A 17,483-nucleotide genomic window follows, 5' to 3' on the forward strand; every position below is an offset into this window, starting at 1 on the left:
CTTTTAATGTGCATGAATTTTGTGCACTGGGTCACTAGTTTATATTATAAAAGGCCAGTGGCCATAAGGTCATAATGCCAGAATGACCAAACAACTGGTCACGAGGAGGTGCATGGAGCACCTCTCGGCCCCTCCCCCTGGCCCACGAGCTGTTCACAGCAGCGGGGTGGGGCTCATGGCTCATGCGGCGAGGCAGGCCTTGTGGTGGCAAGCTACTCTTGCACAGCGGGTCTGGGGTCCTGCTGGCATGGCGGGTCTGGGTCTTGCGCAATTTTGCGTGCTGGGCCTTTAGTAAAAATAATGTATTGGGCTGCAAAAGATAGCACTCTCTATAGAATACTTATTAGTTACAAAGGGAAAAATAGTTATCTTTCTAGTGGAGTAAGGACAGATTTTAAAAAATGTCAAGATCACAAATGAAAAAATAAAAAGAGTGAAGAAGTGTTCAGATTAAAAGAGATTAATGAATCCTGGCCATGTAGCTCAGTTGGTTCCAGCATCACCCTGGTACACCAAGGTTGCAGGTTCGATCTCTGGTCAGGGTACATACAGGAATCAACCAATGAATGCATAAATAAGTAGAACATGAAACAACAAATTGATGTTTCTCTCTCTTTCTCTTTCTTTCTCACTCTCCTCCTCCCCTGCTTTCCCTCCCTGCTTCCCTCTCGTCCTCTCTCTAAAATCAATTAAGAAATAAAATTTAAAAAATTAAAAGAGATTAATGAAGCATGATAACTAAATTCATTGAATGAATCCAGATTGGATCCTGGACCATAGAAATGTTTTGTATGTTTGTTTTTTCATAGTAGAAATTATTAGATCAATCAGTAAAAATTGAATTAGATCTGTAGGTTAGATAATAAAGCTGTATCATTGCTAATTTTCTGATTTATTACTAGAGGCTTGGTGCATGAAAGTCATGCACTGGGGGGGGGGGTCCCTCAGCCTGGCCTGTGCCCTCTCACAGTCTGGGAGCCCTCAGGGGATGCCAGCAGTTGGACAGCCTTAGCACTGCCGTGGAGGCAGGAGAGGCCCCTGCCACCGCTGCTCTGCTCGCCAGCATTGAGCCCAGTTTCTGGCTGAGCAGCACTCCCCCTGTGGGAGTGCACTGACCACCAAGGGGCAGCTCCTGCGTTGAGCATCTGCTCCCTGATAGTCAGTGTGCATCATAGCAACCAGTCATTCCACCATTTGGTCAATTTGCATTTTAGCCTTTTATTATATAGGATACCCTAGATATGTAACTGATTAAAGATATTCTAACGTAAGCAGTCGCACACATAACTATCAAGTTATCTTTTTAAAACCCTTCAGTGGCCTCCCATTGCTATCAGGATAAAGACCAGCCATGGTATAGCCTCTGCCTGTCTCTGGCTTCATTACATACATCTCCTCCCTCTCTCAACTTCAGTGCTGCATATTGATGGTCACCCTCCCATCGCAGCATTTTTACATCAGCTATTCCCTCAGCTTGGAAGACCCTTTCCTCCCCCTTTCACCGAGTTAATATGTACTTGTCTTTCAAATCTTAACTCCATGTCTCAAGGCAGCTGTCTCCTGCCTCTCTGAAAAGAATACATGCATCTCACCTGCAATCTTACTGCAGTGTCCTTCTCCTTTATAGTAATACTAGAGGCCCAGTGCATGAAATTCGTGCAAGGGGCTCAGCCCGTGCAGCCCCAGCTGCCTTGTGGCCCCACCCTCTGCCCACTGGTCGTTCCGCAATCCAGTCTAATTAGCATATTAGCTCTTTATTAAATAGGATTACATGTTGGGGAGCAATTATTTGATGAATATCCATTTCCCCTAGAACTATAAGTTCTAGGAGGACAAAGACCCTGTCTGTTTCTGTTTACTGGCATATAATAGGCTCTCAGTAAATATTTGTTGACAGGCCGAATGATTTTCTGATTGACTGACTGAATAAATGTGTCTGAAAAGAGATACAAACAAATACTCTGAAGAGATAGGTGATTTTTGAAATGAGCCTTAGAAGAAATTGCAAATGCTGCTTAGATGCTGGTTTGATGGATGATTTTGATTATTATCATCACTGATCAGCTCTCGGTGCTTTGGTTGTTGGTTATAACAAAGAATTTGCTGGGTTTTATTGTTACCACTTTGTTAGCATTTTTCAGTAAATTCTTATTTGATTGATCTTGTCACTGGAGATATCACATTCTCTTTTGGCAGCCCAAGCATGAACCTCTCAGCATCTTCTGTGACCTCATGGGCGTGGACTATGAGGAGATGTGTCACTGGCTCTGCCATCGGAAGCTAGCCACTGCCACAGAGACATACATCAAGCCCATCTCCAAGCTGCAGGCCACGAATGCTCGCGATGCTTTGGCCAAGCACATCTATGCCAAGCTCTTTAACTGGATCGTAGATCATGTCAATCAAGCGCTCCATTCTGCTGTCAAGCAGCACTCTTTTATTGGCGTGCTGGACATTTATGGGTAGGCATATTATGCTTAGTGGCCTGCCAGAGACCATTTATTTTTAGAGATTTTCTAGTAACTTTAAATGGGTATTTGATTCTGTCTTCTGGTAAGAAGGAAAAATTACAAGAGAATTTCTAAAAATCTTAATGTCATTTGCTAGTTTTCCTTCTCTGGGTACCCTTCTTTAACTTTATATTTGTGCTTTTTGATGCCTAATTTTTCATTATCTGCTTCAGTTTTTCAAAAGAACCTATGAGATATCTATTCCCAGTTCCCTTCTATGTGTGTCTAGACACTGAGTCTATACACTGACAAGAGCAATGGCTTTCAGTCAGAGAAAGTATTACATGATGTCACGCATATGTGGAATCTAATGAACAAAATAAACTGATGAACAAAATAGACCCAGAGATACAGAAGTGTAAAACAGACTATTGAATCTCAGAGGGAAGGCAGGAGTGGGTGGGTGGGAAGAGATCAAAGAACTTGTATGCCTATATATGCATAACCCATGGACACAGATAATAGGGTGGTGAAATCGTGGGAGGGAGAGGGCAGGCCAGAAGGGGTCGATGGGTAAAAAAGGGGAACATATGTAATACTTTCAACAATAAAAGATTTTTAAAAATTAAAAAAAAAAAGAGCAATGGCTTTTTCATATTACCAAGTGTTCCCCACTTGGGGATGGATTAGCCCTTAAAAACTTATACTGATGAGTTCATCTACATGTCAGAATATTTTAAAAAATCTCTCTGCCACTTGGCTGATGCCCGTCTTCTCAGTATACACCCTATGTACTGACTTATAAACCTTTATCTTCACTGATATGGTAAGAAAGTTTCACAATGTTGGGGAATTTCCTATTTCTTTCTAATATGCACATTTTGGATATTTTTTACAAACTACTTGTTACCTTCTCTTTTTGTTTTACAGATTTGAAACATTTGAGATAAATAGTTTTGAACAGTTTTGCATAAATTATGCAAATGAAAAACTACAGCAACAGTTCAATCTGGTAAGAATTATGTTTTTAAATAATATTCTGCTATAAATTATTCTCTTGAATTACTAGTCTGCATTTAAAGTCTGATTCCTGAAATGAAGTTATGAGTTACAACTACTATCTGGTGTTTAGAACAGCTAAAGTGCTGAGGAACTCATGATTAACAAATGATATCAGGTTAGAAAACTGTTTATGCTCTAGATGGGATTCAAGGTCGTCCTTGGATTGTTGTTTGAGACTAGTGAAAATTTTGTACCAATAAGTTGAGTGAGAGAAGCAAAAAGCTTTGAGTATAAGGATATCCTTCAGTTTCTTTTCCTGAGGCTAAATATATGTGGAGTTATGACTGCCTTAACTCTTAACTCTTACTTGTTGTATTTGCAAGATGCCAAAACAAAAATTCAGAACGTATTCTCTTTTCTACATATTTTTTACATATTTTCTTTTCAACAGTTTGAGACATTCACTGAGACAAACTGCAATGAGTGTATTTTGAGAGTAGAGTGTCTCTTGTGAAGTAGGAATATCAAATGTCTAAGAACATTGTCATGATGTTGAGGGATTTGAAGGTGCTTAAAAATGAGGGGTAGCACAGATGCTCTGAGCTGAATTGCTTTGGTTACAGTCCTACTCTGCCTTGATCCAGGGGACTTTGGACAAGTTAAGGGACCTTCTTGGCCTTATTCTCCTCATCTGTACAGTAGAGTAAATAATAGTACCTACTGCATATAGTTCTATGGATTAAATGAGTTGGGGTATGTAAAGTGCTCACCACATGCCAGGCACAGTTCTGAGTGCAAGATTAGGGGTAGTTATTAGTATTGATGAAAGAGGATATTAAAAATGAGTCACCCATAGGAACTGGAAGATATAGGAAAGAGAAGAGAGCTGAAGGACAGGAAAAGAACCCTTAATAAATATCTTCATCTTACAGAGAGAGAGTTCTAGTGATATAGTTTATGGTTGATGAAGAAAAAAATAGAAGTTTAAAGATATTATTGTTATTTTTTAATCCTCACCTGAGGATATTTTTCCATTGATTTTTTAGAGAGAGTGGAAGAGAGAGTGAAAGACAGAGAGAAATATTGATGTGAGAGATACACATTGATTGGTTGCCTCCTGCACGAGCCCCGACCAGGGCCCAGCCAGGCAGGAGCCTGCAACCAAGGTACATGCCCTTGACAGAATCAAACCTGGAACCCTTTGGTTTGCAGGCTGATGCTCTAGCCACTGAGCCAAACTGGCTAGGGCAAGATACTATTATAAATTACAAAATTAATAAAAACTAGAAGAAGATTTAAAAATAGAGATGGTATATGTGAATTTAGACTCATCTATCTTACCAAGAAATCAATAGATAAGGTTTCAAATAAATAAATTTAAAATAGCTGATAAGCATATTCTTTAAAGGTAAATATCAGAAGAAATATCTAAGAGAGTATGCCCTGGCTAGATAGCTCAGTTGGTTAGAGCATCGACCTGATACCCCAAGGTTGCAGGTTCCATCCCTGATGAGGGCACATATAAAAATCAACCAGTGAATCCTATCTAATAAAGAGGGAATATGCTAATTGACTGCCCCACCCTCAAAGATGGCAGTGCCCACAGCCAATAAGGAGGGAATATGCTAATTTACTGTCACGCCCTTAGGGGGATCAGGCCGGCAGGCATCAGGCCGCAAGCAGGTGAGTGGTCCCGGATTGTGAGAGGGATGCCCAACTTCCGGATTAGGCCCAATTGTGCCTAAACTGGCAGTCGGACATCCCTCAAGGGGTCCCAGATTGGAGCGGGTTTAGGCTGGACTGAGGGACACCCCGGCCCCCAGTGCACGAATTTCATGCACTGGGCCTCTAGTGCATAAATAAGTGGAACAACAAATTGATTCTCTCTCTTCCTCTCTCTCACCCTCTTTTTTTCTCTCCCCCACATCCACACACACCATACCCCATACTGCATCTTAGGCTCTCTCTGCACAACTGCTCTGCTCCCTCTTATTATCAGGTGGCATATTCTTTCCTTCTATTCTGTATGTATTTTCTTTACCTTAAGGTTTCTGCTTATTCACTTCAGACTTCCTGTGAATCCAGCAGTTGTTGGAGTGTGCCTACCATTCTCTTAACTTGCTTAACTCCCATTTTTCTTGACTTCTTTAAGCTGCAGCTCCCACTGATAACCCACTTTATTTTTTCATTAGAGGTTTCTGGTGGTAGAGTGCCCTTAAATACCTACACTTAGTCAGCTGCGACTAGGAACATGAGGTCTCACAGTAAAGAACTTGGCTGCTTAGGGCTGCTCCCTCAGCAAGGCTGTGGGTATGTCAGTGGGCATGAAAAGCATGTTTACTGCTTGGAGGCATTACATGTTGACCAGGATCTCTTGCCATATTGAAACCCATGCCCACATTGTCTTTTTGACAATTGAGCAGTCAAAAGTTTTGAGGCCCCATCCACTTTTCCAAACTTAGACATAGATATGTGTGTGAGAAAAAAGTCTGTTTAAAGCCTGAGTCATGTTTCTTTGTCAGTGTGGAGATTGCATATAAATTAATGAATTAAAAAGAGGGCTCATTTTTTGAGGGCATCCTGCTGACACATGGTGCCTATTTGCCTTCTCATTAATAAAAAAAAAAATAGAAGAAATCTGCTTTCTAATTAGCATGACATAAATTTTCATACAGGTTATTTTTATGGGTTGTTTGGTGTTTCTTTTATTTATTTTTATTTTTTACTAAAGCTTATTGCAGCTGGTTAGACTGCAAATGCTGGACATGGGCCAAGAGCGGCATTACAAGAGAGTATGCATCAGAAGTCTTGATGACACTTAAGTTTTACGGGGTTTGGGGTCCTAATATGTGTTGCCTGGTCACAGCCACAGAGGACTAATTTTACCAGAAAAGTAGCAAAAAGTATTTGCAAACCAAGAGAGATAAGAAAGACTTGTGGAGGAAAGCAGAAACCTCCAGAACTAACAAATGGAGGTCATTAGCATCTGTAGAGACTAGAAGTTGTGGGTGGCCTGATTGGCTGGGTGGGAGCAGAGATGGGATTGCTCTTCCCATTGAACTCCCATTCAGCTGTGGAGCTCAGATCACACAGCCACACAGCCTTTCCTCGGAAGCCTTCCCTCACCATGCTGTATCCAAACCAGATGAGGACGCTGGCTCTCATAGCTCACATTCTTTTCCTCTGTAACATTACAGTTTGTAATTATATTCCTTGTGATTATTTTATTTCTGTCTGCTTCTTCCACTAGTCTCCAAACTCCAGGAAGGCAGAGCCCACATCTATTTTGTTGATGGTGTTTGGTGACTGGCACATAGTAGCAGTCAATGCATATTTTTGCATAAATGAATGAATGGAGATTAGAAGCAATGGTGAGAGTGGTGGCTGAAGCATTTAGCAGAAATAGCATGAGTTGATAGTGGCTCCAGCAGATTTGGATGTAGAATCCAGGAAAGTGAGCAGTGGGTTTCCTGACTGTGGAGAATAATCAAGGCAGACATAAAAGTTCACTGTTACCTAACTCTGAGACACATGGACTTTAAGAGAATGTCTGTGTTATGCTGTAAGCATCTCCCAGCATGGTTCAGTAGTCTGGAGGATATCCACTCTGCAGAGTTGCTCACGGCCAGCTAAGGTAGACTGTGCCCATGTTTTAACAGCACTATGCAATAACTTAAGAGGCCAAAAAGTATATAGTTTGGATGAATACATATCAAAAATTGAAAACTGCTACATTTATCAGCTACTTAAAACATTCAGATACCTAGACTTACTTGTTCATCAAGAACCCTATATAGTTGTTTACTGTCTGTGGTTTTTATTTGCTTTATTTGATTGTTCTCTTTGTAGAAATCATGTTTCTCCCAGAGATTGTTGTTGCTGGAAGCCATGGACTATCTCAAATTATGTTAGCATCTTAGAGTATTTTATATAAACACTAGGGGCCCAGTGCATGAATTCATGTACCTTGAAAGGAACTGTGGTAGGCATAGGGGTGGGTCTTGGCCCATCTACCGCTCCCCAGCCCAGCTCCTCCTGCTGCAGCCCCTGGTCGCCTGTCTGCCAGCAGCCCCACTCCCGCTGCCACCACTCCCATGTGCTGACAGTGGTACCGGCCCTGTTTGCACCTGCTGAAGGCACAAAGCCCTGAGGGGCGATTGGGGCTGGCAGCCCTTGCTCACACCCGCTGATGGCACCGAGCGATCCAGGCCAGCACCGGGTGCCGGCAGTGGTGTGAGTGGTGGCTCTGGCACTGGCAGCGGGTGCAAGTGAAGTTGGCACCAGCAGCAGGTGCAAGTGCCGGCAGGACCACAGCATGCAGGAGCGAAGAATTTTCAGTAACCACCCGAGATCGCCCCAATGACAGCGACCAGTGCCTGGCCGTGGTCTGGCGCCCCCACTCACCAGTTTCACCATCCTGCCACGGCCAATGCCCACCATGTTCTTCACACTCCCCCTGCCATCTCTCACTGCTCGGTTGTTCAGTTTTTCCGATTGTTCTGCCATTTGGTCTGTTTGCATATTAGCCTTTTATTATATAGGATTATTTCTTGAGTAACATTACTTACGATAATAATGCAGTAATGCCACTTTTTTCTTTTTCATTTTAGCATGTCTTCAAATTAGAACAAGAGGAATATATGAAGGAACAAATTCCATGGACTCTCATAGATTTTTATGATAATCAGCCTTGCATTAATCTTATAGAATCTAAACTGGGCATTCTAGATTTGCTGGATGAGGAATGCAAAGTAAGTATGATTCCCTGATGTACTTAGTGTATCCAAATAGATATCTCAAGGTCAGGAAGTAAGTGGGTTTAAGCAGAGATTCATAGTATCCCATGAGTTGCCATGAGTTAGAGATCACTCTAACTTGCATTCTGAAGGGTCATCAGAACTAAAGGCCTTTAAATACAAATGAAACTAGGAGAATTCCCTTCTCTTTTCACTTGATTCTAAATTGTGTGAAAAATTAACATTTGATACAACTACTACCAATTTTAGCTGCTTCTGTTCATCAGTATGCTTATATTTGGTACTTTTTGTTCATTGGTATTATATATTTAAAGAAATGCAATAAATTACAAAATATATTTTGAACAATTGTTCTAAATATTCATTTAAAATTTAACTATTTCTTTATTACTGATATGTATGTTAGGGAGGGAGTTTTAGCTTTAAATTTGAAGATGTAGTATGTTAGAAAAATAGGAGATTCCCAGCTCTACTGCTAACTGAGTGATCTTAGACAAATACCTATTTGTTCTCTTAATATATTTAATTTATAAGCATTCAGATTTTCTACTGCATTCAGAATGCATATAGTGACAAGGTCCTTGCCTAGCTCAAAATTAAATAAAATGTGAGTCAAAACAAAAACAAGTTACTGTTTTACCTATCAAAAGATTTTAAATTTAATAATACCTTTCACTTGATACTACCAAATGAATATTTATTGTGTATATATTCTTGATGAAGAGCATGAATTAGTACAACATATTTTAAAGGAATTTGACAATATTCATCAAAGTTGTAAATACATATATATTTTGACTCAGCAGTGGAACTGATGGGAGTTTACCCTACGAATATACTTGAAAAGCATCTAGGATATATATGTAAAATAAGTAATTGTTACCAAAATCAGTAAAAACATAGTGATCATAAATATAAGAATGCTATTATTAAAGAGAGAAAGATGCAGTGAATTTAGAGAATGAGCCTATTTATGTATATGTGTTTAGAGACAGAAAGATAAAGAAGTCAATGGAAGTGGTGAGAGGAGACTACCCTTCATTTCATATCTCTCTGAATTATATGAATATTTCAATATATGCACATGTTATCTTTATTTAACATATTTTTAGAAAATACTTGATAGTCATATTTCATCTTTTATTAGTGAGACTTTTATTGTTTTAAGAGAAAATATTATTTGATGACCCCTTCTAAAGGCAGATTGAGCTGCCCATGGGGACGTCTCAGTCTTTGTTCTCCATTAATAATTGGTTTTTGGCCTCTAAGAGAGAAATGTGGAAGAAATAAATTCCTAATTCTATATAATAAAGAGGTAATATGCAAATTGACCATCACACCCTCGCACCAGGTGGCTGCCCCCATGTGGTGACAAGATGGCTGCCACAAAGATGGCTAGCAGGGGAGGGCGGTTGTGGGTGACGGGGCCAGCAGGGGAGAGCAGTTGGGGGCGATCGGGCCAGCAGGGGAGGGAAGTTGGGGGCAATCAGACTGGCAGGGGAGCAGGTAGGTGTCAGTCAGGCTGGCAGGGGAGTGGTTAGGGGGTGATCAGGCTGGCAGGCAGAAGTGGTTAGGGGCAATCAGGCAGGCAGGTGAGCGGTTGGGAGCCAGCATTCCCAGATTGTGAGAGGGATCCCAGATTGGAGAGGGTGCCAGCTGGGCTGAGGGACCCCCCCCGCCCCCCAGTGCACAAATTTCGTGCACCAGGCCTCTAGTTTGAATATAAAATTTGGTAGGTGAAGCCAAAAAATGGTCTCTTAATTAATGCATTAGAAAAGTCTCATAACAATACTCACTTGTGTTTTTTTCTTTCCGTTTTTCTTTCATTAAATGTAGATGCCTAAAGGTACAGATGACACTTGGGCCCAGAAATTGTACAACACACATTTGAACAAATGTGCACTCTTTGAAAAGCCCCGTCTGTCAAACAAAGCTTTCATCATCCAACATTTTGCTGACAAAGTAAGGAAGCTGTATTATCTTTTTTCTTTTTGAATACTTAAGTTCAGAGAGGAAAACATGAGTATTCAAGAGGTGCCATTTTTTTTCTTGGCTGAGGTTTGCATTCTTCAGGGCCTTATAGGAAAAGTAATCTTCACTGTTGGCTTGTTGTTTTTCTTTTCCTTTAACCTAAATGGAATTATGAAGTAAATATGGGTCTACAATCCTCTGTCTATAATTTTGAAAGTCAAGAAACTCTGAAAATCAAAAGTCTTTTCATAATTTATTAGTGGCTAAACCTGATCTCTGACCTGAACTAACATGAGGTTATATATAGTTTTTACTTATCCTATTTAAGCTAGGTATTTACATATTGCACTGTAGAAATGATAATGTATTTGATCACTGCTGCCTCGGACTTTGCTGGAAAATTCTGAGTTCTAAAGTATAGCTGACCCCAAGGGTTTCAGAATGGAAGTTGTGAGCTTGTGTTACCCTCCAATATTGATTTACTGGGCCTCTGGTAACAAGACAGGCAGACTTGCTGCTCCACAAGTTCTATAGTCTAGTGAGAAAATCAGGAGCTGTAAGATTAATTTATGTTCCAAGGAGGTTATAGGGTAGGCTCTGGAGTAAGCTTCTCAGGGTCTCTTTCAGGATTTAGGGGCTTTCTGAGTCCTCCTTAATTCTGGCTGGAAACCTTGGAATGACTTTAGGACCACCTAAGGGCTTGTGGTGCACAAACTGGGAGCCCCTTCAGTAGTAGTTGGCTGAAGCCACTGGAGTTTTGGAAGCAGTAATAGTCCATTCTCAAGTAATTCCACTTACCAAATCATAGTATTCACCAGCCTCCACTTCCACCCATCATCAGCTCTTCTACTTTCTTTCTATCAGACAGATATTTGTTCCTTATGATCTTCTCTCCCAAGAGGAGACTTACCCCTGCTGGATGGTGAGCTAGGTTAGGAGATATACTGGGTCAGCGTTGAAGGAGTTGCCAACATGGGAGAGGAGAATGAACTTCAAATGAGTCTGCTTACCCATGACGGGAGGATCGTTTAGACCACAGTTATTCAGCACTATCATTGTTCCCTAAGAAAAACAGTATTTGTTTTACTCTAGGGTTAACATACTTCTTACCAAGTTTATAATTTCTTAGCATAAAACCCCAGTCATTTAGCCTGAGCTTAATAAATATTTTGTTGTTGATGATTATGATTTCTGTTCAAAAGTTGTATAAGTTGAGATTTTTCTGTGTTTTCAGGTGGAATACCAGTGTGAAGGCTTTCTGGAAAAGAATAAAGACACTGTTTATGAAGAAAAAATTACAGTTCTTAAATCAAGCAAGGTAACCATGTACTTGGTTTTCTTCAGTCAGGATATATTCAACAAAATGTTAATTAAACATAATCTTTTAAACAATAATAATGATTTCTCTAACAAAGTCAGCTTTATTGTTAGTTTTTTACTTATCAGATGTACAACGCTTACTGTGTGTTAGGTCCTGATTTAAATGCCATACAAATGTTAACTCATCTCATCCTCATAATGAGGTGACATTCTCATTATCCTGCTGATTTTACAGACGAGGGATCTGAGGCTCAGGGACTTCAGAGCTAATGAGTTTTCAAGCTAAATTAGAGCCCAGGCTGTCTGGCTCAGAGTCTGTGTCTTAACCACTGTGCAGTGTTGTCTTTCCGTTTTATGGGACATTTTTGCCCGCACAGTAGTTCCTGGCTTTTCTTGTGCCTCTGTGGGAGACTGTGAGAGAAAACCAGTATTTTTGCTGTGTCATTTAAGGAATGCACTTGAAACATGGCCTTACATACTCTGTTCAGATGGAGATTAATCTCTGAATCATTGAGTGCAGTTTCAGGTGTGGTCCAAAGCATTTCAAAATTATATTTCTTTGGTATAGACTCTAGAAACACTGTTTCCTAGTGGGAAAAGAATATTCCAGAGGGCAAGGAACTATGATGGTTACACTAGATTGACCCCAGTCTCCTTCCTTTTTTTTTTTTAATATATATTTTTTATTGATTTCAGAGAAGAAGGGAGAGGGAGAGAGAGATAGAAACATCAATGATGAGAGAGAATCATTGATTGGTTGCTTCCTGTACGCCCCCTACTGGGGATCAAGCCCACAACCGAGGCATGTGCCCTTGACCAGAATCAAACCTGGGATCCTTCAGTCCATAGGCCGACGCTATATCTGCTGAGCCAAACCAGCTAGGGCTCAGTCTCATTCCTTTAACTTTTGTCAGGAAAAGATGGAAGGGGAAGGACAGCTCACTTCCATTCTATAGGGAACAAACCAGGAAGCAAGCTACTCAGTTTAGCAAAATTAATATTCAATTATTTAATAAAAAAATAGGTATATTCATCAAATTCTTCTAGATTACTGACTGGCACTTTTTTTTTTTTAGTTTATTCTAAAACTGCCAGTTTTTCTGGTTTATTCTAAGACAATCCTTTTAACTTCAATGTAATATTATATGAACATTTTGACTCTTGTTTTTAGAATAAAATGTTTGCTTTCAATTCTTTTGATAATAGAAGGAACATATAAAGACCAGATTCCAGTGTTATGCCTCAGGAAATAATGAGTCTAGTGTCTCGTGAGAAAGTCAGTTTTTTACTTATCCTCATAGGCACTGGGCATTAATGCTTGATAGCTTATGAGACTGGTGTAGAAGAGAAAATGCTCTCACAGGCCAATGCCTGAGTATTACTCAGTTAAAGATTATAAATCATTTTGATTTATGAATAGTGATGAAAACCATGACATTCTAGCATCACTACTCTGCCTAAGTAATTAGCTTAAATAGAATATTCACAGGTTCTCATCCCCCAGGTACCCATATCAATTGTATCTTTATTCTGGCTTAACTTTTCTGATTGGCTAATTATCAGCTTAATTATCAGAAGGTAGGTATACATTCTGAGGAATCATTTGGAGTGACTACCAGTCTATACAGCATTGTTGCTATTGGAATGGGGACAGTGTGTGATTTACATAGAATCTTAAAGGCCTCCCCTGCTCCCAGTCCGAAACCCATCCACTCAGAAACCCAACCTAAATGGATGGACTTTATATGTTAATGTCTGTGCACCTGATAGGAAGCAAGTATAATATAGTGTTTATTTGTTCTCTTCGACATATTTTAAAAGGGTAATATTTGTGTTAAATGTTTTAAATAGAATTATTTTGTGGTAATACAGTGTAAGGTTGAGTTTGTATGTGTCTGTGTTTTGTCTTTTGTTTCCTTTAATTTTGCAGCCTCTAGCCAAATTTTCAACTTGAAAAAGAACTAAGGTCTTATAAACTTAACAAAAAGTGTCTTAAGATTTCTTTATGGTGATAAAACATAGATTATGTTGCCACATCTAATATCAGAGAGCATATAAATGAATTGCAACCCGACCAAATACTACTAAATTGCAACTGTACCAAATACCATTAAAAAGAGTTGTAACCCCTACTTTCCATGTTGCTTATTGATGAGGGGAAGCACTAAGTTTATGCCTTAGATCTCTCATATATGAAATAGAATCATAATAGTATCTAAGGTGTTCTTATGAGGATTAAATAGGTTTCATTAAGCCCTTAGAGTAGTGTTTCATTCATAAAAAGCTCTTAGTGAATAATGTTATTACAGAAATGATTTCCCACATTTTCTTGAAGCTGCTACTTTGATTATTTTGTTTTCTTTAACACTATTTACTAGACGGATCAAAGAAACAAGATGGACTGTCCAGGCATACCTACTTACTTACATATCTGTGTATCTATCTCTATTTTATTTTTGTCATCCTCACCCTATGGTATTTTTTCCATTGAAGTCTCTTTTGTTCCATAAAATTTCTCCCTATCATATTGCCTTATACCATCCACCCAATTACAAAATGCCAAACCTTTTGAAAATCTTTTTTTAAAAAAATGCTTTTATTAATTTTATAGAGAGTGGAAAGGAGAGGACGAGAGAGAGAAACATCAATGTGAGAAAGAAACTTGAACCACAACCTGGGTGTGTGTCCTGACCAGGAATCGAACTGGCCACTTTTTGGTGTTCGTGACAATGCTCCAACTAACTGAGCCACACTAGCGAGGGCTTGATAATCTTTCATATTGCTAAACTGATAGAACACAAAATTGATTACAGGAGTTATACAATCAAGTTATAAATCCTTTGAAAACAACTATAAAAGTTATAGGATAAGGACAGGGTTTTTTACTTGCCCCATCTACCCCCCATAATCCAACTTATTTTCTAAAAACTTGTATTGATTCATAATTATTTTTAATACTATAATACTATAGAACTAGTTCATGACATTCTTCCTGATGAGATTTTCTGTGATATTTTTTAGCTGGTGCTCACCATTTGAATTAGTGGGTAGATAAATGAAGCATGCTGATAAAGCATTTTGTGGAACTAAGATAATAAAATAGGACTTTCAATTAGTATTTTTCTCATAAAATAATTATAATTCAAACTCAGTAATATATTTAGAGTGACCAATTAGGATTTCAAGTCTTAGTGGAGTAGTTTTTATTTTGTTTCCCCCAAACATGGTTGTAGAATTGTTGCATTTTCCCACCTATATTTTTAGACCATAAATGTCACCTTCCTCTCACACTCTTGGCTCCCACACAGATATTGATTATTTCTGGAGTGTGACTCTGAAAGAGTTGGCTTAAGGAAGGGAATCACTATGGATTGCAAATCTTCATGTTTCTGTAAAGGTTTACATTTAAGTTTGAGTTTATTTTTATTTATTTATTTTGAGTTTGAGTTTAGAGTGTAATTTTCTTTCATGCTTTCTGACTCAGTTTAAGATGCTACCAGAATTATTTCAAGATGATGAGAAGGCCATCAGCCCAACCTCAGCCACCTCTTCAGGGCGCACACCCCTCACCCGCATTCCTGAAAAGCCCACCAAAGGTCGACCAGGCCAGACAGCCAAAGAGCACAAGAAAACGGTGGGGCACCAGGTGAGTTCAGGAAACCACTCTGTGGTGTTCTTTCCTCTTTGGCTCTGCTGAAGCCTCAGGTCTTCCTTCCTCAGCCTCCCAGGTGGGATCCTCAGGTGAGGAGAGGCTGGAGCTTTCACTGTGAGAATGTGTAACACCATCCACTCCTGCCCTCCACCCAGCTTTAGACCTGTGACTCTGATTAAGCCTTTTCCAAATATTGTTTTTTGCGTCTTAATTCTGCATCCTTATAGACCACTGTTGCCTTTGTTTTATTCTCTGGTTGCTTCCTCTCTGGATTTGTACAGAACATCAGCTCCTTCAACTGGAACAGTGCCCTCTCCTTGTTTTTGATGTCTTATCCTCCGTGGGGAGTGGAAAACGTAACATGCATGCTTAGTGCCTGAACAGTGGCCCAGGCTTCGGACAGGCGGCTGAGCACTGGCCAGCTTGTTTTCCTGTGTGTGTGACCCTGTGCCTGGTGCAGACAGGAAATAGGGCCAGACACAGATCGACTGCCTGCATCCTGATCCCATGTCCCTAATGGTAATCCCACCTGGCTGTACTCTCCCATTCTCCCATTCATTGCCTATATTCTTGTCATCTGTTATATTTTTCAGTATCTTACAGCTAAACTCCCATTCTACATGATTAAATGGCCTTAATCTTCATAAAGCAAGGTTATAGTTTTAGTCAGAATTTCGCGTTCCCAACAGAAAACAGCAGAGCCGTGTATTAAAAGGGGAGTAGGAAGACCGAACTCTAATGTAAACAATGGACTTTGGGAGATAACAATGTTTATGTCCATCAACTATAACAGATATACAACTCTGTTGGGGGATATTAATAATGGGGAAGGCTGTGCATGTGTGAGGATAAGGGATGTATGGGAAATCCCTTTATCTTCTCAATTTTGCTGTGAACCTAAAATTGCTCTAAGGAAACAGCCTATAAAAAAGGGGGATGTGGGAAAAAGCATGGGAGAGAGTGAATGTATAGTTAGGAGAGTGAGCATATAAATGGTAGAATTTAAGGAAATTGTAACATAAAGCATTCTTGTTTGATAACTCCCCTTCTGAGGGTGGGTCAATCTTTACTACTGTCATTAAGAGAAAATTTTAACTGGTTTTACATCATCTTTGGCTTTGACAAAACCTTGATGCCCCTTTCTGCTCTTTCCCATGCAGTTCCGAAATTCTCTTCACCTGCTGATGGAGACCCTGAATGCCACTACCCCTCACTATGTGCGCTGTATTAAGCCTAATGATTTCAAGTTCCCATTCACGTAAGTATTTCTCAACTACTGAATTTAAAAGTATCCATATATCATAAGGATTACCAACCAATAGAAGGAAAAAATATTTGGGTAATTCTTCATGTCTTATACAGGGAAACTACTAGTTAATAGAACTTAAAAATAATTTTTTTAAAAATTTTGACACTCCCCCCCCTTCTTCTTACCTTTTTCTCTTACCTGTCAACCCCTACTTCTGGCAATCACCAATCTGTTCTCTGTATTTATAGCTTGGATTTAGTGTGTTTGTGCTTGTGTTGGTGTGTTGGTTGTTTTGTTTTGTGTTTTTTATTTTTTTTACTTTTTATGAGTTTATTTGAGCCAAGATGATGACAATTACCAGGAAGCAAGATCTCAAATGCTCCATGTTTTATGTTTTTTAGATTTCACATGTAAGAGGGATATGGTATTTGTCTTTCTGACTTAATTTCATTTAGCATCATGCCCAAATGGCAAGATTTCATTTTCTTTCTTTATTTTTTTAAAAAAATATTTTTATTTATTTCAAAGAGGAAGGGAGAGGGAGAAAAAAGATTGAAACATCAATAACGAGAGAGAATCATTGATTGGCTGCCTCCTTCACGCCTCATACTGGGGATTGAGCCAGCAACCCAGGCATGTGCTCTGACCAGGAATTAAACTGTGACTTTCTGGTTCATAGGTCAGTGCTCAACCCCTGAGCCGTGCCAGCCGGGCTCATTTTCTTTTATGGCTGAAGAATATATACAACAGTTTATTCATCCATTCATTGGGTTGTTTCCATCTTGGCTATCTACCTATATAAAAACCATGGGTGGTGTTCATCACATACAAACTAACAGTTGCGACCAAGCGGAAGGAAGTCAGTCCTACAGGGGTTGTCTTGGCAATGGCTGCGCCCTCCCCCAAGCTGTTTCCCAGAGCTGTTTCCTGTAAGGGCGGAGTTTGAAGCAGGAACCTGCCCTGGGAGCATGGAGGCAGATCTTTCTAAAGCAGTGATGGCGAACCTTTTGAGCACGGCGTGTCAGCATTTTGAAAAACCCTAACAACTCTGGTGCCGTGTCACATATAGAAACTTTTTGATC

General features: G+C 39.7%; 1 protein-coding gene across 1 annotated transcript in view; it reads left to right on the forward strand.

The window, feature by feature from the left end:
* The window catches only part of MYO5A (myosin VA), a 141,928-nt gene that overhangs the window by 53,636 nt on the left and 70,809 nt on the right, over positions 1-17,483 (forward strand). Inside the window, exons 10-16 of the mRNA XM_015558905.1 lie at positions 2,197-2,462; positions 3,381-3,462; positions 8,063-8,203; positions 10,046-10,171; positions 11,415-11,498; positions 14,985-15,146; positions 16,313-16,410. Of these exons, the coding sequence (XP_015414391.1) occupies positions 2,197-2,462; positions 3,381-3,462; positions 8,063-8,203; positions 10,046-10,171; positions 11,415-11,498; positions 14,985-15,146; positions 16,313-16,410 (959 nt within the window). The remainder of the gene's footprint in view (positions 1-2,196; positions 2,463-3,380; positions 3,463-8,062; positions 8,204-10,045; positions 10,172-11,414; positions 11,499-14,984; positions 15,147-16,312; positions 16,411-17,483) is intronic.

This window comes from Myotis davidii, unplaced genomic scaffold (assembly GCF_000327345.1).
Source record: "Myotis davidii unplaced genomic scaffold, ASM32734v1 scaffold132, whole genome shotgun sequence".
Classification (NCBI taxonomy): Eukaryota; Metazoa; Chordata; class Mammalia; order Chiroptera; family Vespertilionidae; genus Myotis; species Myotis davidii.